This window comes from Sinocyclocheilus grahami, unplaced genomic scaffold (assembly GCF_001515645.1).
Source record: "Sinocyclocheilus grahami isolate Dianchi unplaced genomic scaffold, SAMN03320097.WGS_v1.1 scaffold909.1, whole genome shotgun sequence".
Lineage (NCBI taxonomy): Eukaryota > Metazoa > Chordata > Actinopteri > Cypriniformes > Cyprinidae > Sinocyclocheilus > Sinocyclocheilus grahami.
In genome coordinates, this window is record NW_015506088.1 from 326,619 (window position 1) to 347,188 (window position 20,570).

General features: G+C 33.9%; 1 protein-coding gene across 1 annotated transcript; it reads left to right on the forward strand.

Annotated features, from left to right (window-relative positions):
* The first annotated feature begins 6,972 nt into the window (after positions 1-6,972).
* On the forward strand, positions 6,973-8,924 carry LOC107564088 (regulator of G-protein signaling 5-like). The gene is made up of 5 exons (XM_016249082.1): positions 6,973-7,080; positions 7,277-7,357; positions 7,476-7,537; positions 7,931-8,097; positions 8,181-8,924. The coding sequence occupies exons 1-5, from the start codon at positions 7,007-7,009 to the stop codon at positions 8,430-8,432; spliced, it is 636 nt and encodes a 211-aa protein (XP_016104568.1). The 5' UTR covers positions 6,973-7,006; the 3' UTR covers positions 8,433-8,924.
* The last annotated feature ends 11,646 nt before the right edge of the window (positions 8,925-20,570 follow it).

Below are 20,570 nucleotides of genomic sequence, written 5' to 3' on the forward strand. Positions count from 1 at the left end.
ATAAGTGATATTTTTAATGTAGCTTTTATGTTTATTTTGTTGTTTATTAATTTATTTAAGCTTATTCTTTCACATGTTGATGTTCTGATGGTTTACAATGACATGTTCTTGTGATGATATTAGATCAAGTAAAGCATGTCCCTTCGAACAGTGTTGGTTTGTGTTTTTTGGGGGGGTTTTTTGGCTGAAAATATCATATGTTTTGTCTGTTTGAATGTTTGCCAAGCTTCGTTCCTTGAGTTGTCTGGAAAATGTAATACAAATGAAATATATAAACTGATTTTAATTCACTCCATAAAGAAGATTTTGTTTTGTTTCGCAGTAGCATACAGTAGGTTCAAATGTTCAAAGTTCACATTCACAATGGAACAAAAGAAAAAGTGCTGGACTTGCTTTGAGGGAGATAATGTAGAGAGAAAGCTGAATACGTGTAATTTATTTTACTATCAGTAATGTAAAAGGTGCAATGTTAAAGAAATTGTTTACCCAAAAATGCTGAAAATTTACTCACTTTCAGGTCATCCAAGATCCTCTGCAGTGAATGGGTGCCGTCAGAATGAGAGTCCAAACAGCTGATAAAAACATCACAATAGCCCACAAGTAATCCACACGACTCCAGTCCATCAATTAATGTCCTGTGAAGTGAAAAGCTGTGTGTTTGTAAGAAACAAATCCATCATTAAGGCATTTTACCTGTAAACCATTGCTTCTGGCTAAAATACGAGTCCATAATCCATACACTCATTTGATGTGAGAGGACACAGGGTTTTATTACACTCTAAAAAATGCTGGGTTAAATATAAACCAGCGCTGGGTTAAAAAGGGACAAACCCAGCAATTGGGTTGTTTTGACCCAGCGGTTGGGTTGTTTTGAACCCATGCAACTGCTGGGTCAAAACAACCCAATTGCTGGGTTTGTCCCTTTTTAACCCAGCGCTGGTTTATATTTAACCCAACATTTTTTAGAGTGTAATAACACCCTGTGTCCTCTCACATCAAAATCTACTGACATATTGGTTTAAACAAGACGACTTTTTCACTGGAGAAAGCAATAGATAGAGGACTTGAAGAAATTAAACTTCCTAATGAGGAATTTGTTTATTACAAACACAGCTTTTTGCTTCACAAGGCGTTAATTGATGGATTGGAGTCATGTCAGTTACTTGTGGATTATTGTGATGCTTTTATCTGCTGTTTGGACTCTAATTCTGGCGGCACCCATTTACTGCAGAGGATCCATTGGTAATCAAGTGGTGTAATCCTAAATTTCTCCAAATCTGTTACGATAATACGGCCTATGGGTGAGTACATTTTCAGCAAATTTCCATTTTTGGGTGAAAGTTTAAATTGAGTAGCCTTCTTAAATTACTGAGATCATTTGTAAGATACTCAAGAATAGAAATCCATTCAGAAATTAAACATACATGTTCCTTCTTTTTACAGTGACACATAACAGAATACTCCAGACTAATTATGTACAAATGACCACAGACAGACTGCAAATGTTATGTAATGCCCTTGGCTCATTTGTTTTCTTTCAAGGACTATAGCCCAGTTGGAATAATTAGATCTTCCACCCCTTCAGATCAGTGCTCCCTGAACACAGTTTAAGACAGAGAGAACATCTGCCAGCCTGGGGCAAAGTCCTCCCTGGAGGCATCGCAAATAGATTCACGAGTCACAGACACATGCCTCCCTATCAAATCTATGCTATCATGAGAGAATGAGGGGAACCATTCAGGTGGGACCTCAGGTTAATTACAGTCTCTTCTCTTTGTTTAAGAATTCAAAGTTCCAAAATGAACTTTCTAAATATCACCATTACAGCTGAATGCATTCGGTGGTGCTGATGTGGAGGTCATGAGAAGTGATAACCTGGGATTTTGGTGCAGCCAGGGATGGCAATATTCGTATTGGTATATTCAAATTCTGTTAGATGCTTCTCACCAGTTGAGCATCTGCTTGCATGATAAAAATAAATAAATAAGTGTAGCACTCAAATATCAGTGCATTTTCTCCCTTTTGTTAAGAATTTTACACTTGTTTTTCCTGAATATAAAAATATAAAAACATTAAAAATGGGATATTCTTTCCAGATGAATGCCACTTTTATTTAATATTTGAAAATATATTGACATTTCTATTAAGAAATTGCATTTATTTGTTAGTTAGCTTTATGTATTTATGATTTATTTATTATTATGGGTTTATCCATCCATCCATTCTCCAAGCTGAAGTTCATTAAATTAAAAGTTGCATTAAGATTGATATTGTTCTGTAAATGTACTTAATGATAGGCCTAAACAAAAACAGTAATCTGATAACTTTAAATTTGCTAAATAAATGCCTAATAAATATTATTGACATATTCTGCTGAATAGCTACAATTATTCATTTAATCCTCAAAATGTGCTAAAATCAATTTGACAAGGAATTGGTATTGGCAATATAGCTTTGATAATACTTAGTTAAAAGTTATTATTTAAATATTAATTTGAGGATTTGATGTGTAAATACATTTATGATTAAACATTGTAATGTTAGGTGTTAATCATGATTAATCACAGAAACCTTCAATTTACAGGTTTATGTGTTTGTTTGTTTATTTATTATGTATAGTATTTTTATAAGGATATCATAGGATACTTATTTTGACACCATTATTGGTGATGATGTTTGAGAATAAAATGTGTCGTAATGGTTGTTTTTGCTATGAGCAAACAGCTACTCATTTTTGAGCTGTTAAAGTCAAGTAGTTAATTAAATGAATGTAAATGCCCATGCTTAGTATCAATACAAAATGCGGACTAAGATCATTTTGCAATTTTATATTAAACAAAGTATTAAATTGAACTCAGACATCAAATCTGAACTGGAGAACTGCTGGAGTAAAATCGAGTGAATTATGAGTTTATACAATAAATTATTCTCCAATGTGATGTATATATCAAGACCAACAGCTGATATGTTCTGCCAACATCATTTGTACTACTTAAAATGAGAATCAACTGAGTATTACACAGTTTCAGTATTAAACTGTTCTAATACTATAAGTGTACTTTAAGTATTTTGTGAATGTTAGTCATGCAATACTCAAGGTTTTCAAAACAGTAATGCCAGGAAACATTACAGGCCTGGCCTTTACCATTAAAAAGCTGATGTAGGTGGATTCCCGGACAAAATCCCCACTCATCGAGTCTCAGGGCTAATTCATAGCACTTCAGGAGCATTAGAGCTGACAGCAACCTCAAGCGAGAGATTTGCACAACGCTGTGAGAGTGTGTTGTTTTTCCCCTGTACTGCCAGGAAACTAATCATAGCATAGCAAGCAAGCTAGAAATATTAGCGGGCTTTTATTTAATGTTCTGGGTGATCATAATATCCATTAATGGCAAATCAATTTTCTAAATTTGTGCTGAGTGCATACATGTCTGTATATTGTATACAATTTCAAACATTCAAAAACATATTCCTATATTGTCATAAAACTGTTTAATAAATGATGAGAGGATTAGACATACTGTAATCTAATTACTGGAACTTTTTAATTGTTTTGTTTTCAAGGAGTTTAAAGAGTGCTGTGCCTGATTTGAGCCGAGGATTGAGTAATGAAGATCCCTTTTACATTTATCCAAAAGAATGCTCTAATATCACATTTTAATGATTACATTCATAATACATGATTGATATATCATTATAAATGAGAATTTACATTACATTTTTATGTTTGAAAGAGTATCAGAATATCTAAAGCAACTTACATTGCATTCAAAAAGTACATTTTGTCAGTTCACTTATTGCCTGGGAATTGATCTTGGCTATATTTATGCATTATGATCTACATGTTGAGCTTTTGGCATATTTAAAGAACACCTTTCAAACATAAAATCTGATTCTAAATATTAATAAAAACTATAATCATATCTCAATGAGAGTAAAATAACACTGTCTCATACTCCCTCGAGCATACAAAAACAGTTTGGACTTCAATTCATCTCCATTTTGGGATATTATAACAAAACATTGCATACCTCATGGTTAAAATGATGAGCAATGTTTTGCCATCATTAGAACATCTCTAGAATACTTCAAATATTTTAGAATGTCTCTTCTCTTCATATTTTACCACTGTTCTGTATATAAACATAGCCATTATTTGTGAAACACAAGCAGGACGAACTTTAGTGTAAATTGTTTGTAAAACCGTTCTGCAATTATCACAGAAAATTCTATGCAACAATTGACATGAGCACAAATTTATGAAGGATTTACATAACTTGTGCTTCATAGATTGGCCCGTTTGAAGCGATAGTATCTTTGTTTTGCCTATTAAAACCCATTTATATAGCATTTACAGGGCGGGGGGAGGGGGTTGTTTACTTTAATAAATAATCATACTTTAAGAAGTGTGAAGTAAAATGTAATTTAAAATAGAACATGATCATGAGTGATGGAAAAATACAAACTAGGACTAAAAATCTGCAACATTGCATAAAACAAGTATCCTTTGTTCAAGGATGAATCGTGCTTATCATGATAATTCTGTCATTTGGAGGACACAGAATTCATGGTCTGAAAAAGAAGGCTTACAAATGTGAAAAATGTGTTTGCTGCTGCCATTATGGCCTATTTTCCCAGTGTGTTTCTTTAACTCTTATCATGTTAAAATAAATAGAAATAAAAATAGTTTCAGAAATCAAAAAGAAATATTCATAATGTGATGAATGTACTTTGATCATTGTGTTGTGTGAAGACTTCTCTTCATTAAAATTAAAAGGTTAGCGGTGTCCTGAGGTAAGACTGATTGACTGTGTCACATAAGGTGCTTCCTCTGGATTGCACCTTCTCTATTTCCTGTTCTCATGGTGCAGCAGTGGGACACTCACTATCATCTCTATGAAGAGACCCAGCAAAAGGGTTTCATCCTGCTCTACCCATTGGGACATCTCTGTGGTGGTGTAATTGCCCTTATGCGAGGCATATCATCTATAAAAAAGAAAAAAGAAGCTGAGAACAAGCAGCTTATTTTCCCCTCTGCATGTCTTCCACATCTCTGAAAAATTGCTTCCAGGCATTGGGGTGAAAGTGAATGACATCTATCAGAGTAGACGCAGAGATCTCAAGGCCAACTGATGGTGGAAGTTCCCTTGTCCTCATACAACCAGATTTTTGGTCTTTTATATCCCGAGTGTCATGTTGGGCGAGAGAAAGATCTTTGTGTCTACTGGCATCATAAGTTATTGATCCAAAGTGGGATTCCCTCAGGTATTATATCTTTCTGGGATATTAAACCTATTTAAATGTTCCTTGTTCTGTGCACAGCTTGAACAAGTTAGGTACAGCTGTCCTGATTCGGCTTGTGGGTCAATGAAGCAAGACGTTTGACTTCACTGGACTTATGATGAAAGGAAAGGAAATGTTCTCTATGTTATGTGACTGTGTCATGTCACAGCAGCTCAGGACATGTAGCCTGGTTAGGAAAAGGTGTCATGTCTATTGTGCAAACTAAATACAAATTGTGCCTACAGTAGTAGTAGTAGCAATAATAATAATAATAATAATGTTAAAATTAGTGCTGTCAAATGATTAATCGCGATTAATTGCATCCAAAATAAAAGTTTTTGTTTATATATGTGGGTGTACTGAATATATGTATTATGTATATAATACACATGCAAACATGCATATATTTTTAAAATATTTACAGGTATAAATATAAATATTTTATATATAAACTAAACTTATTTTTCTTAAATATATACATGCATGTGTGTGTGTTTATAGAAATACATAATACACAGTATACAATCATATATTATGTAAACTACATTTTTTATTTTGGATGCAATTAATTGCGATTTAATCATTTGACAGCACTAGTTAAAATTAAAAGAATAAGGATAATAAAACAAAATACAGTGGGGAAAAAAAGTATTTAGTCAGCCACCAATTGTGCAAGTTCTCCCACTTAAAAAGATGAGAGAGGCCTGTAATTTTCATCATAGGTATACCTCAACTATGAGAGACAAAATGAGAAAAAAAAGTTTAAATATATTAGAATGAATGAATGAATGAATAAATGAGTAATATTGCATGATATTTCATGCAATATCATACAGTAAGGCTTATGACTGCTAGTTTAATCAGTAAGTTTACTCACCTGCAGAGTAACAAAAAAAAAATGCATGACCGTCATGCCCATGTTCAGTGAAGTTCATGCTGGAGACAGAGATCAGCATTTTATTTTTTTTGGATTCACAGGTAATACTAGGAAATGGAAATTACTTTTAGACATTATTTTTAGTTGTTTGTTGTGTAAGTTCCTTGTTCAGAGCTCATATATACAGTATATATATATATAAAATTAAACATCTTCATGTTGCCATAGTCTTTAGTCAAACAGTGATTTAAAACTGCATGATAAAGAAAAAAGATTTAAATAAACAAAGAAACATTTACTTTGTTTTTGGCAAAAGAAGACATAATTGAATGAATATGCAAATCCAACTTGGCATAAGTATTGTCGAGTATTGCTTGTATTTATTTATTTACTTATTTTCAACATGAAAGCCTTCAGTGCAGGTTACAGGTTGCTAAGATAACTGTGATAAGTGACCACCAAGATCATCCGCAGGAAAATACATTTCTGGTAAGTCACGAACTGCGCTATTCATCATTTGTCCAACATCCCTGCAAGATTCAAAGTTGTTTTTATTTGTGCTTTTCAAATAATTATATTTCTGGAACACTGTGTGAGCGGTGTAAAAGGACACAAATGACCTGAATTTGGGCACTTACAATAACCACACTTGTGAACATTACCATCACTGTGGACTTTCCTGCCTTTTCACATACACATAAATGCACAGTACATTAGCTGAGATAGAACTGGATCATGATTGGCCGAGAGCAGAGATGACGCTCTGCTTCCTGCTCTATATAAACTCCCCGTTCCCTCACTGCAGACACACTGCTGATAAATTTCACCTAGAGATCACACTGCACAATGGATATGTATTTCCCTTCTGGCTTTCCAATGTGTAGAGGAATAACAGGGCTGTCAAACAACTGCCTGGAAAGGTACGATCCTCATACTGACATTTTTAAGGGTTTCATGTGCTTTTTGTACTAATAATTTATGCATGTCAAATCATTTGAATCTCTACTCTTTTATATAATACCAGTAAGATCTTTTTTAAATCTTGTGACAAAGAATTGTGTATATTATAAAAGCATACATATGCTGTGTATTAAATAAATGCTTTTCTAATATCAGGGCCAAAAGATTAAAGGCATACGTGGGTGGATTTCTGCAGAGACAAGACTTGAGCAGCATATGTAAATATAGAAAACCAAGGTAAGTACAGTTATTGAATGCACTGGCTTTTGTCTATTTCATAACGTGTTGCTTTTTGCATGATAAAGCGTTTTTAGTTTTCTACGGTTTCTCCTCTGACTGGCTGATATCTTTGCAGGTTGACCTTGGAGGAATGTCTGATGTGGAAAAAGTCTTTTGAGAAGCTTCTGTCCAGCAAACGTAAGTTCACACTGAAAAAAATAATAATAATTGGTGTAGAAACAATTTTCACTCAGAAATTGCTAGTAAATTTCACAAATAATTAGAATCGACAAGTAACACATTGTAAATGTGAAATTTTGAAGCAGAAAGACTGAAATAGTACATTCTTGTAAAACATACTCCAATACGTTTCATTTACGATTTCGAAAAATATATATTTTTCAGTGCATCATAATATAGCATGAACGTTTTTTTTGCACGAGACTATGGTTTAAATTCAGATGCTAAAAATAGGACTGCAGTGCACAGATGTGTCTGTCCTGCTGTCTGATCTGTGTGGGGGGCTTTAATCTGATGAGACACGTTACACAACTAATCTCTTCTCTAACCCCATTTGTTTCTCTCTATCAGATGGACTATATGCCTTCAAAGCTTTCCTGGTATCTGAGTTTAGTGAAGAAAACATAGCCTTCTACCTGGCCTGTGAGGACTACAAAAGTACAAAGTCTGCAGCTAAAATGCCATCCAAAGCCAAGAGGATCTACGAGGAGTTTATCGGAAGTGAAGCTACTAGAGAGGTAAATACGCAAATTAATCACCATATCCTGTGGCTTCGCTCCTAAACTGTGGATGTTTGAACTCACTTCCCATTTGCTTTCAGGTTAACATTGACTATGAGACTCGAGACATCACTCAAGCCAATTTGAAAAGCCCTACGGCATCCTGCTTCGATATGGCCCAGTACCGCATCTATATTCTCATGGAAAAGGACTGTTACCCACGATTCCTGCGTTCCACTGCCTACCGAAATCTAGTCAACCAGCTCACGGTGAAGAGCGCTAAGGCGAGAAGCAAAAAGGCCGTTGCAGCCAGACCACCATGTGAAGAAGAAGAACCAAAATTAAAAACGTAGGTGCATTTCGGTTCTGCGAAAGATGGAAGCTTGGACAAGAAGTGGAAAGGACCGGTGGAGATCCTAAAAAGGCTGCTTGAGGTGGTCGGAGTGCCATGAGATGAAGAAAACCGCATAACGGAATCAGAGACGCTGCATTCCCAGACCCCTTTAATATTGTCCATGAGAGGGAACAGCAGAGCTGGTGGAGAGAGATGCATCTGCACAAACACCTGTACTCAACACAAATGAGAAGCAGACTTTACTGAAGTATGCATGGGCTAGAAAGCACATAGCATACTTTTCAGAGAGCAAATTATGTATTTTGTAAAGTTTATAAAATGGAGAAAAGTGTTTGAATATTTAATGCATTAATTCATTGAATTTATTTATCCTTTTCTTTTCTTTTTTTTTTATAAATAACCCCTTACAAAAAAGTATTGTGACCGGTATCATGATAAAGTGGTGGTATCTTTTTAAAATAAATTAATGAATTAGTTAATAAAAATAAATGAATAAAATAATATTAGTAAAATCATCATGAAAAAATGAATGGTTTAAAAAAATGTTTTATATATATATATATATATATATGCTGACAATCTACCTGGACTGCTATAAGGCTTACGAATGTTAAAAGTTGTGTACTAGTATTTATTTTAATGGTTTTTCTTTTGTTGTTTTTTTAAGTTTTATAAATGTTCTTGTTAACTCAATTTTAAATTAAAGTTATTACAATTTTGTATTAAAGTAATAATGTGCTTTCACGTCTTATTTGTGGTTTTTTTAGACTTACAGGTCAAACTGAAGAAAAGCTGTTATGGTTATAGATTATACATATTAGATGAGATATTGTTATAATTTTCTCATTTTTAGTAATTTTAGCTTTTTATATTTGTCTACATAGCTTTTATTCATTTTTATTTCAGATTTAGTTTTCGTTAAGCACATCAAGTTAAACTAAATTAATATGAGAAATGTTGCCTCAGAAAAAAAATAATATATATATATATATATATATATATATACATTTTTATTTTGTTTCAGTTAACGTTTATTTTATTTAAAGTTTTAAAAAAATTCTTTACATTTTTTTTTTTTCAATTTTAGCTTTAGTTACTTACTTAATAACCCTGGTTTGTTTCTATTAAAAGATATAGCTGTTTTTATTTAATGTGAACAGAATGAAAACGTAAGGCCCCAGCGCTCCCAGATTTATCACAGATGCTTCACTATGAGGTAAACGCTTGTTATGCACATGACTGGCCAGACTGAATTTGTGTTTCATATTTAACCATCAATGCCCACAAGCAACGAACAGCCTGAAGTGTAGGTTTACACAATTGCCAAGGCAACCGTTTGGACCCGGTTGCCACATTATTCTCTCAGCTCAAGATTAAGCCACATCATTCCTGCTGACAGTAATGAGAAAGTTCATCGCCCATTTAGAAAACCAAATACTGCAGGTCAGAAAGAGGAAATGCATTTGATAATGTCTTTGCACAAGCAACTATAAAGATTTGTTAGCTTTTGTATTTGTTTACACATGTAAAGGAAGGTTGTGTGAGAGCCATTGATTGATTTGTAAATCATGTCGTTGGTTGCTTTCACACTAGACTATGCATTAAACTATATTGCAGCGCCTAGACAATAATCGCATATATATTATCATTAATCCACAAAAGCAATCACAATTTGTCCACAGAATATGATTCTACAATGAAACATTGGCAATGGCTGAATATTTTAATTTCATCAGCCAAATGGGGGCTACAAGATGGTCCAGTAGATATAAAGCAAATAGTCAACACAACATTAGAACAGAGTATCTTATCCTTCTTGTCAGATGGATGGTTCTGTTGATTAAAGAGGAGATATGCGTACCTGAGTGTTGCGCTCTAGCAGTAATTTGATCTTAGACTTTGATTATAAAAAGATCAATGGGCTAAAATGTTATGCAAGAGTGTAGCAACAGTGGGCTGGTGGGGTTTACATTCCACAATTTTTTTTCAATTTTTTTTAAAAACTTCAATTTCAACATAGTAACCTTAATAAATAAATCACCTCATTTAAGTTGAATTGTATGAATTATTTTATGATTTATTATTTTTATTAATTATTTGAATCATTATTTTATTTTTAATTTATTTATTTTGTATCAGGGTTATTTCCGTTGACTAAAACTAAAACAATGTACAAACACTTTCATTACTGAAATAAAATAAACAATACCTAAACTAAAATAAGATATAATAATTTTTAAAAAAAATCATTTTATTTCAGGTAGTTTCCTTTTTTCTAATTTCTCATTTTTGTTTATTTTAAAAGAACTAAAACGAAAAACTAAAACTGAATCAAATCTATATAGACATATTTAATAAATAAACAAACAAATAAAAATTACAAAAAAAATTTTTTTACTACATCTTTAGGTAAAACTAAAATGAAAACATAAAATAAACAAATTTAACTTAATCTAGTTTAAAATATTAACACACACACACACTTATATAACTGTGTATATATACCTACACATACGTATATAAATAAATAAATAAAAATGTTACATTATAATGAATATATACAGTAAGTGAACTTATCAGAGGTTTGCATTATATTTTTATTTTAAACCCTTAAATAATCTTTATGATTGCTATTTTAGGCAAGCCAGTAAAAATAACACACATTTCATGGCTGAAATGCAAATGCATAAATGTAAATGCATACATAAGGTTAATGCATTCAGATATAGCGATTTCCTCCTTGACTTTTACAGCTGAACTTCATCGTTTTTGTCCTTTGCAAGCATTGCTGAACGTGTGATAGCCTGATCTACAAACGTAACAGCCGAGAATTCATTCTGAATGACTGCATGCCTGTGTATTTAATTCAGTCCTTAAACATACCACCTTGTTCGTCAGAAGTGAGAGCCAGCGTTAGCAAGCCAATTCACAGACTTTAAGTGCATCCGACCTCAAAGCAAATTTGATCATGTTTGTTAGCCCACGTCTTCAGAATTCTTCCATACAACAGTGCGCGTGGTGAGTCAGACAGCAGCATCAAGGTCAGTGCATGCATCCCCCACAGCCTGATGCAGCCAGTGACAATATATTTCACCCTGATGAAGCTTTTCTCACATATTTATCAATATATGCATTGCATGTCAACATGACAAACTCTAAAGTTAGCATTTGGCTTAAATATATTTTAAATGTATTTGTACTTACAAGAAGTACAGGAATTTGAATCCACTTTATTTCCTGTTTGTAATTATTGATGAAACATTGCCTCCTAGTGGGCGATCAGCATCAACACACCAACAGAATTGTTGAGCCAACTCAGGATGTTACCACTGCATAAACATAGATCTAGAATGATTTTCTGAGCCCTTTTCCTCACTCTGGATATATACAGTTCTTGAAGGGTGCTCCCTTCAAAGGGCTCCGAAAATCACTCTGGATCCCTCACATCCAAGCCATCTGCTTTTTGAACTCTTACCCGTCTGGCCTGTGCTACACCAGGACTGCCAGCCACAAGAAAAGTTTTCCCCCCCAGGCAAGCTACCTCATGAACAGTTAAATGTTCTCCCCTACTGTTCAATAAGAAGATCTGCAATACCACTTTTGTTGTATTTTGTTGTTGTTTTTGTATTTTCTAATGTGACAGCTGTAGCTTGTTTTATTGTAACATCTTTAATTCACCAACAAGTCTGATTTGTTGCTCACTGATTCACTGATTTGAAACATGTATCTTGCATTGTTTGCTGTTGAATGAACTGAAGTACTAAACTGAAAGAAAATCATATACTGTTCTGTTTCCAAAATTAAACCAATTGTTCTCATCACATATTAGAAAGATCTTGTGTTTTTAAACAAAGATTATGTGGATTGAAAATATATATAACTTTGAAAAATATATTTATAACTTTAATGTGCCTATAATGTGCCTGCACATTAAAGTTACAAGTGTGATCAGTGTGTGGATTTTTGCACTAAGGATTTTAAAAATGTACATTTTTCATGTGAAAATAGTACCAAAGTGAAAAAAAAATGTAAAAGCATGAAATATAGGGTACTTATACACTATAAAAACAAAAAAATGTAAAAATGGGCAAAATGTATTGTACTAAAATGAATTTTTTTTAAAATTATTTGTAGCTGTATTTTGAATTTTGCATTTCACTGTGTTTTGCAATTAATGGAAATATAAATAAAATTAAGGTATTACGTCTAAATTTCCAAAAGTTTTTTTTTTAATGTATGTCAGCAGAGGGCAGCATCTTCCAAAAAAAGACAACAGTACCATACACTCTTAAAAATAAAGGTGCTTCACGATGCCATAGAAGAACCTTTTTGTCTAAATGGTTCCATAAAGAACCTTTAACATCTGAAGAACCTTTCTGTTTCACAAAAGGTTCTTTGTGGCGAAAGAAGGTTCTTCAGATTATAAAAAGGTAAGAAAGAGATGGTTCTTTAAAGAACCTTTGACTGAATGGTTCTTTGTGGAACCAAAAATGGTTCTTCTATGGCATCGCTTGAAGAACCTTTTGAAGCAAGAGTGTAAGAGTGTAGCACCACAGTAATCTAATAATAATTAGGGGGCACTCATGAGCCAACATGCCATGAACACAACATTCAACAGCTGCTGAAGATATGCAACCCTTAATATTTGGTCAGAAAATATTTGTATTTTTATTTTTATTTTTTTTACCTTTACTTGTTTCTGTTCCATAATCACACCTGAAATATAAACTGACAGTGTAAAAAATTGATTGAACATGCCTATGACACTCACTATGAACCTTGTCAAAGGAATGCAATCACTCTTTTGATACATCCTCAGATGACTCTTTGTGAGCAGGATATAGAGGGACACTGTGAACACGCTGAGAAACACATTCCCTTGGTGCTGATAAAAATGAGAAGCTATTCCAGGAAGATGTTACATGTCAGGCACTGTTCGTCCCATAATGACACTTGTGTTTATGACAAAGATGCTCAGCCACTGGATCTGAGTCTTTTATTCTGTCTACATCATCAAAAATATTCTGGCTGGTTGAGAATATAGTGAGCATTTTATATTTAATAAACTCTATATTTATTACCTGGCACTTGCAAAGATCCCTTTTTAAATTCATTCACAGTTAATTTATATTATGATCAAACTAATATTAAAGGGTCATCCCTCTGTTGCTTTGCACTCCAAGCGTGGGAAAAGGCTCACTGCTGTTCCCCGTGAAAAGGAAAAACTGTTGTGTCCACTGACCTTGTTCCTCAGGGCTTTGGAGCTTCTGTCTCCTGTGAATTAGAGCTTTCACAGTCAGCCCTGTGCATCAGCTGCCATTTCTCATTTCTGTTATGTCATCTTTGGGTCCTCACTGTTTTCATGGGAATTTTAAATATTTTTAATTAAATTAACAGTGAGGACACAAAGATTTTCTTTGGGCTGGGATTTCTTTATTTCCAAAAATAGTTTAGCAGGGGTATTCCCTCTTTACCCTGCTGGACTCCCCAGTATGGGACAGTGGTGTCCTGATGCCCCAAACAGGCTTTTTAAAAAACCTTCTGGTCCACCAGCATTAAAAATTATATGGGAATTCATGCTGATCTTTTCAGCAGAGGACAATATTCATAGTGACAGCAGGGGGAAATAAATTAAATATTACATCGGTACCCATCCATAACTTTGTGTAAAAATTAATTTCATACTGCCTTTGGAAATTGTGCCCAAAAGAGGGAAAAAAGGACTAAAATGTGGTACGGTATACAGATGCATTCAAGATGTTGGTAGCCTTTCAAACCCAGAGGGGTGCAGTTCTGTCTCCATTACTGAATACAATCTACATAATGTTATTCTGCACTGCCATTTCCACCCTTAAGTATGGCACATAGTATTTATTTCCTCACCTTTGTTCTTACCTGAAAAAAAAACACTCAGCTGACCACAGTACAACACACAACACACGATATTTGAACTGAAAGAACATGCTGATCTGTTCGTCAGAACTGATCCAGAAACTTTTGACAACAAGGAATGTTCAACCTGTTTTGGCCTCAGGCAGCATAATTGAAAAACAACGGCTTTAAAGACATGCTTCATCATTATAATGGTAGCATGAAACACTTGAGTGTTTTCAAGCGGAGCTGTATGAGCAGAAGGTGAAATCTCACGTATGCAGGAGAAATCACATCTTAGACTCATAATTAGGCTTTAGACTGCATGATTATAATTGGGAAAAAAAGTCAACAAAGCATATTATTTATCTGGCATTAACAGCTATATGAAGCAACAGTTTAAAGTTAAAATGTCTTAAATATGTTTTTTGTTTTTTTTCCACTTTTCAAACTTTTCACTTTACAAGGTGTTAATTCATAGACTGTAGTCGTGTGGAATACTTGTGGATTATTGGGATGTTTTTATCAGCTGTTTGGGGGGGGGCTGTTCCATTAACATTGAAATATTGTACAAATCACTTTTAAATTATTCATTCAATTACTCTGACAGTCATGCAATTAATGCACAATTTATTTGATGTATACTGTATGTGCATATTTTTCCTCTAGACATTAATCATAAGTCATATGTCATATCACCAAAATGCCATTATACAAATAAAAATGACTGGCTAAAAGTAGTCTATTTCCCATTTCCTTCCAGTTTCAGCCAAAGATCGTAGATTAGAAAGGTCCATAGGGTGGGATATATTTATGGTTCCCACAGTGAGGTTATTACGCAAATATAAGCCATCCGTTTGCTATCACTTGATGTTCTAAGAAGTGCTAAACCAGACAGCACAGATTTTCCATGATGGATTAGCTTCAACATCAAGTTTGGTTTGGCATCTCTTTATCATGCAAATTTAAGACTTTTGCTTGCATAGTCACATTATCAGAAGGATATTTGCTGTCTGCATCAACTGCATTGTCAAAAGAGTATTTTTTATCTTTATATACTCATACTGTACATGCATAAATAAATTATAGTTTTGAAATGTTTAAAACACATATTTTAAAATATATAATAGCAATATTAAAATTCAGTGAGAAATTTCATAATAAGCACTACACTAAATAAATTAGGTAATTATTTGATTTTGCAGATTGTTTTTGTCTATCTTGGTAAAGGACTACCAATATTTGTATAAACATTTAGTTTCAGCCTGACTTTGTAATTTATGCAGCTTTTCTCAGTTCTAAGTAATTTGTTTCTCTAAGGAGGGAACTGGGTTTAAGGCCACATTATTTGTCCTTTTTCCACTCAATATGCCGTTATGTAATGGCTCATATTAATTCAAAGCAAATATATTATGCACAAGACTCTTCCCTTATTAAGCCAGTGTCCTCCGGAAAAGCCTTCGCAAATAAACGATTTAATGTAATCAATTTATGCTGCTGTGGGAACATTGTTTTAATTTCCTCTCAAGTGACTTGTGCTAGTGCGCTGTGTGAAGACAAACTCTCAGCCTGTGCACTGCACCATGTCAAGTTTATAATGATGGAAGCTGCCATAAAGATCACAGCAAAGCTGTTTGGATGGTTTGCATGTGATGACCCGTCTGTCAAAGTATGTTCCATTTTCGATCCTAAATACAAACCAGAACATGTTTTTCAGAAGGACTAGTTTGACACTTTTCATAAGATTTTCCACTGATTTTCAGTTCTTCTCCAGCTCTGATGTGGCTCACTAGTACAGAGCCTGAAAGAATCGGTAATATCAGCCATGCAAAATCTGACACCTGCCTCTGAAATGTTTTTGACCCTGATGCTTTCCAGGTACAATCAGCACCAATGATCTTGGCTGGCCAAGTGGACTCAGTACTCTTGCACAGCATGACAGATGTGGCTTCATTACTTGACCTTGTTTTGCAGCATCCTGTCGGCGGACATATGTATCAAAGAGTATGAGCTTAATAGGGGTCAATTCACTAAACAGATGCAGCACTTTTGCATCTGAGCATTATTTATACTGTCATTCTTCTCAGTATACAACCATGCCTTTATCTATCTTTATCTATCTATGAAAACTGGACAGAAAGATTGCACCTTATATTCAGAAAAGTGTGTCTAGAGATGACTTTGTGCATTTTCTAATGATTATGCCAGCTATAACTCATCAAATGATAGCTGGCATAATTGAAGACTGGAGTAATGGCTGCTGAAAATTCAGCTTTGCCATCAAATAAATAAATGACGTTTGAAAATATATTCAAACATTATTTGCGATTGTAATAGTACTTCACAATATTGCTTTTTTCTGTATTTTTTTATCTAATAAGTGCAGCCTTGGTAAGCATAAGATACTGTTTCAAAAACATTTAAAACAGTATTGCATTTTTTTGAATGCACCTTTTAATGAAAATGATGCCAAGAACGTTCTTCTGATCAGCTTCAACGTCATGTTGGGTTTGGCATGTCTTTATCATATTCCATGTTGTGAACATTATCAGAAGAACGTTCTTGGCATCATTTTCATTAAAAGGTGCATTCAAAAAAATGCAATACTGTTTTAAATGTTTTTGAAACAGTCTCTTATGCTTACCAAGGCTGCACTTATTAGATTAAAAAAATACAGAAAGAAAAAGCAATATTGTGAAGTACTATTACAATCGCAAATAATGTTTGAATATATTTTCAAACGTAATTTATTTATTTGATGGCAAAGCTGAATTTTCAGCAGCCATTACTCCAGTCTTCAATGTTACATGATCGTTCAGAAATCCTTCTAATGTGCTGATTTGATGCTCAAGACACATTTGTTACTATTATTATATGCTGAACACAGTTGTGCAGCTTAATATTTTTGTGGAAACCATGATGCATTTTTCCAAGAATCTGATATAATCAGAAAATTCAAAAGGAACACACTTTTCAACAGTAGTGTACATATGGTAGTTTTGAATATTTATGTATGCTCTCATGAGCTGCAGTCATATCAGCAGTCTAACTTTTTTTTTTATATTTTCATTATTATAATTAATTAATTGCTAGTAATTGAGAATCGATTAATTGGTTAATTGATGGATTTTTTTTTTTACATGGCGCAGGTCAGACACAGAGGTGCGGATATATACTCAGTTTTAACTCTTTTTTTTAAACTAAGTTATTGTCCACTTCCTCTTTTGTAATAAATGACATGGTTGTGTCATTATATGATTTCCATTATTTCTTTGGTGAACTGGCTGCTAAAACAACAGCACATGTTAATAAACAATGCAACTGAGATCCGTCAGATTAAGTATAAAGCGCTAGATGCTACATACAAACTAGAAACAACACAAGGTTCGGAAAACATTCATATATTTTATCACTAGTACTTCTGGTGTTCAGGAATAATAGTATCTTATTGTATTCTGTCCTTTTGTGACTGCAGCTTATTTGCAATAAAAATGGTTTCAAATGCTCTTTCTGACTGTGAAAGATTTAAGTTCTGAAAGTATGTTCTTATCAAAGATCAAAAGGCCCTCATATAAACCTTTAAAGAATGAATTCGCTTAAAATTTGGAGTACCATGTTTCACATTCCTTTATTAATAATTAGTCCTTAAAAAACAATTGTATGGTGATTATGTAACAGGGTTTGTGGCTTTATTAAAACAGTAGTGAAAAGTGGTTCAACTATAATCATAAAATCATTGAGCGCCAGCCCCTAAAACAATGATATGAATTTATCAGTTCCTTCCGTTGTGTGATTTTGAAGGAATGACTTGCCAAAGCATTAGCTGCAAGTCTAAACAAACTGTTTGGACTGAGACAAAAACCTGCAATTAGGTGATAATAGTGTTTGCAGAAATTCCTGCTAGCACATTGGAGAAAAGCTTTGCTTGCTTTCCTGTCTGGCAAGCATGTCTATTATAGGTTAAAATTGTTTAATTTTGCTGAAGTCAAGAGTAATTGTTGTACACATGCCCAATCATTGGACATAAATGGTATCCGAACATGATACACGGCAAGTTGAGTTTCTGATATGATCGTTGCACAGGGAGAGAGCCGTATATGGAGTTTTGATCAGTACAATGATTACCCCAAAAAAGACAAATTTTTATAGTAGATATGTCAGATAGCTCTGAACAACCAAAATAGCTAATTGAAACAGTCACGCTATACTTAATGCACTTATACTTTATAATATTGCATGTTTCTGCCAAGTAATAAAAAAGGTCATTGTAACTTTTTATCTCACTATTTGGACTTTTTTTTCTGCAATTCTGTGAAAAGTCTAAATTGCGAGATATAGGCCTTAAACCATTGGCCTAAACATTGGCCTTTTTCACAATTCACAGTTTATAGAATTGTGACTTTTTCCCTCAACGTTTTTTCTCTAAATTCTGAGTTTACATTTTGCAATTCTGTGATTCTGCGATTTTGTAACCGAGGAGGAGCGAATGTAATTTGTGCCTAATGGATGGAGCTAGCATATCCAACCACACCCTAACCATACCCATAACTCTATCCCTCCACCCCATTAGACGTCCAGAGAGGAGGCCCTGATAGCACACGTACATCACGGAGATGTCTTTTTTTTAGAGTGTTTGCTCATCTGCAAAATGTCTATAGGACGTTTCCTATCAGAAGTCAAATAGATGTTTAGAAAATGTCTTTAAGATGTTTATGATTTAGAATGTATATGAAACTGACATCTGAAAGACATCTATCAGATGTTTGTACACAGCAGATGCTTTCCAGATGAAGCGATCTTTAACAGACATCTTGCAGACGTATGTGCACTATCTGGGTCGTAAATTATATCTGGAGAACAGACCGCAAATGTTCAGTATGTTGTCCTTTTTCATACTATTACAGTGGTATGCAAAGAAAAAAAAAGAAAAGAATCATGAGGAAAAGAATGCAGTTGTCACAATCTGTGATGGCGAGGAACGATGGAGACGAGGAATAAACGAAACAGTCTTTAATCCATGGAACACCGGGTACATCAACACTGGAAACAGCAGGAAACACATCAACGTAATGAGTAGAACCAACTGAGACAGACTGCACAGACTAGGACTTAATTACAGGGGATGATTGGGGAAACACAGATGTATGGGATGACTAATCAAACTAGTAACAAAACGAGGACAGGAACATGACCAAATCAGGGAACAGAAACAGGGACAAAACATGACACATCCTGACAGTGATAATGGCTCTTGCCATATATATTCTTGTTATAACATGTCACGTTAAAATACCATGAGTTACATTATTCTCATTATATCTGAAAATAAATCATGAAGGAAAATCGACAACTCATTCAGTCAAATAGACGGATAAGCTTTATTTGTAGGGCAACCTTATGGTTTAAAATGATTAGTTTTAGTTTTTTTGAATGGAAGTTCCATAATTCAAAATGCAAGAATAAGGTGGATAATAAGTTTGCAAGTTCAGCAATGAAAGTGGCTTAAGCATACAAACCCTTCGCCTACCAACTGCTCTGTGTTTGTCCAATCCATGAACATTGCCACTGGCCACGTTTGCATTATTTAGCATAGCATTATTGAATAACATTTATTCCTCACTAAATATACAGTATCTGGAAACAAACAAAAAAAGTTTAAACATTGCTGTAGCGTGACGCTCCTATTATCACACTATATTTCATAAAAAATAGATTGTATGGGGATGTTATGAAAGTCACATGCAGACCATATGCTACCCAGATTATATAAATGCTTCATAGCATTGCTTGTTTTATTGATGACTCATTTATTGTAGCATGACAACTTGCTGTATGGTTTAATTCTGATGAAAACAGCATTCTTTAGTTTACAGTAAATGCCGTAAGTCAGGTAGTTCGGTCGATCAATAAAAAAAAGACATTTACAGTGTAAGTTTAGACAAATGCAATGCCCTTCTGGTGAAATGTAATTATGTAATTTTAGTAAAACACTGACTTAAATTATAGTTGGGAGCAGATTATTCATTGAGGGTGTTTATGAAAACAACAAAACTCAACCATAAATTTTACATAAATCTTACTGTTGTAACAACAACAGCTCATATTGTTTCTCCATTTTATATATATATATATATATATATATATATACAAACCCGATTCCAAAAAAGTTGGGACACTGTACAAATTGTGAATAAAAACAGAATGCAATGATGTGGACATGTGGACTTTCAATATTTTATTCAGAATACAACATGGATGACATATC

Coding starts and splice junctions, on each gene's coding strand:
- LOC107564088 (XM_016249082.1), top strand. CDS start 7,007: ATGGATATGTATTTCCCTTCTGGCTTTCCAATGTGTAGAGGAATAACA. Junction 7,538..7,930: donor GAAGCTTCTGTCCAGCAAAC/GTAAGTTCACAC, acceptor TCTCTCTATCAG/ATGGACTATATGCCTTCAAA. Junction 8,098..8,180: donor GAAGTGAAGCTACTAGAGAG/GTAAATACGCAA, acceptor ATTTGCTTTCAG/GTTAACATTGACTATGAGAC.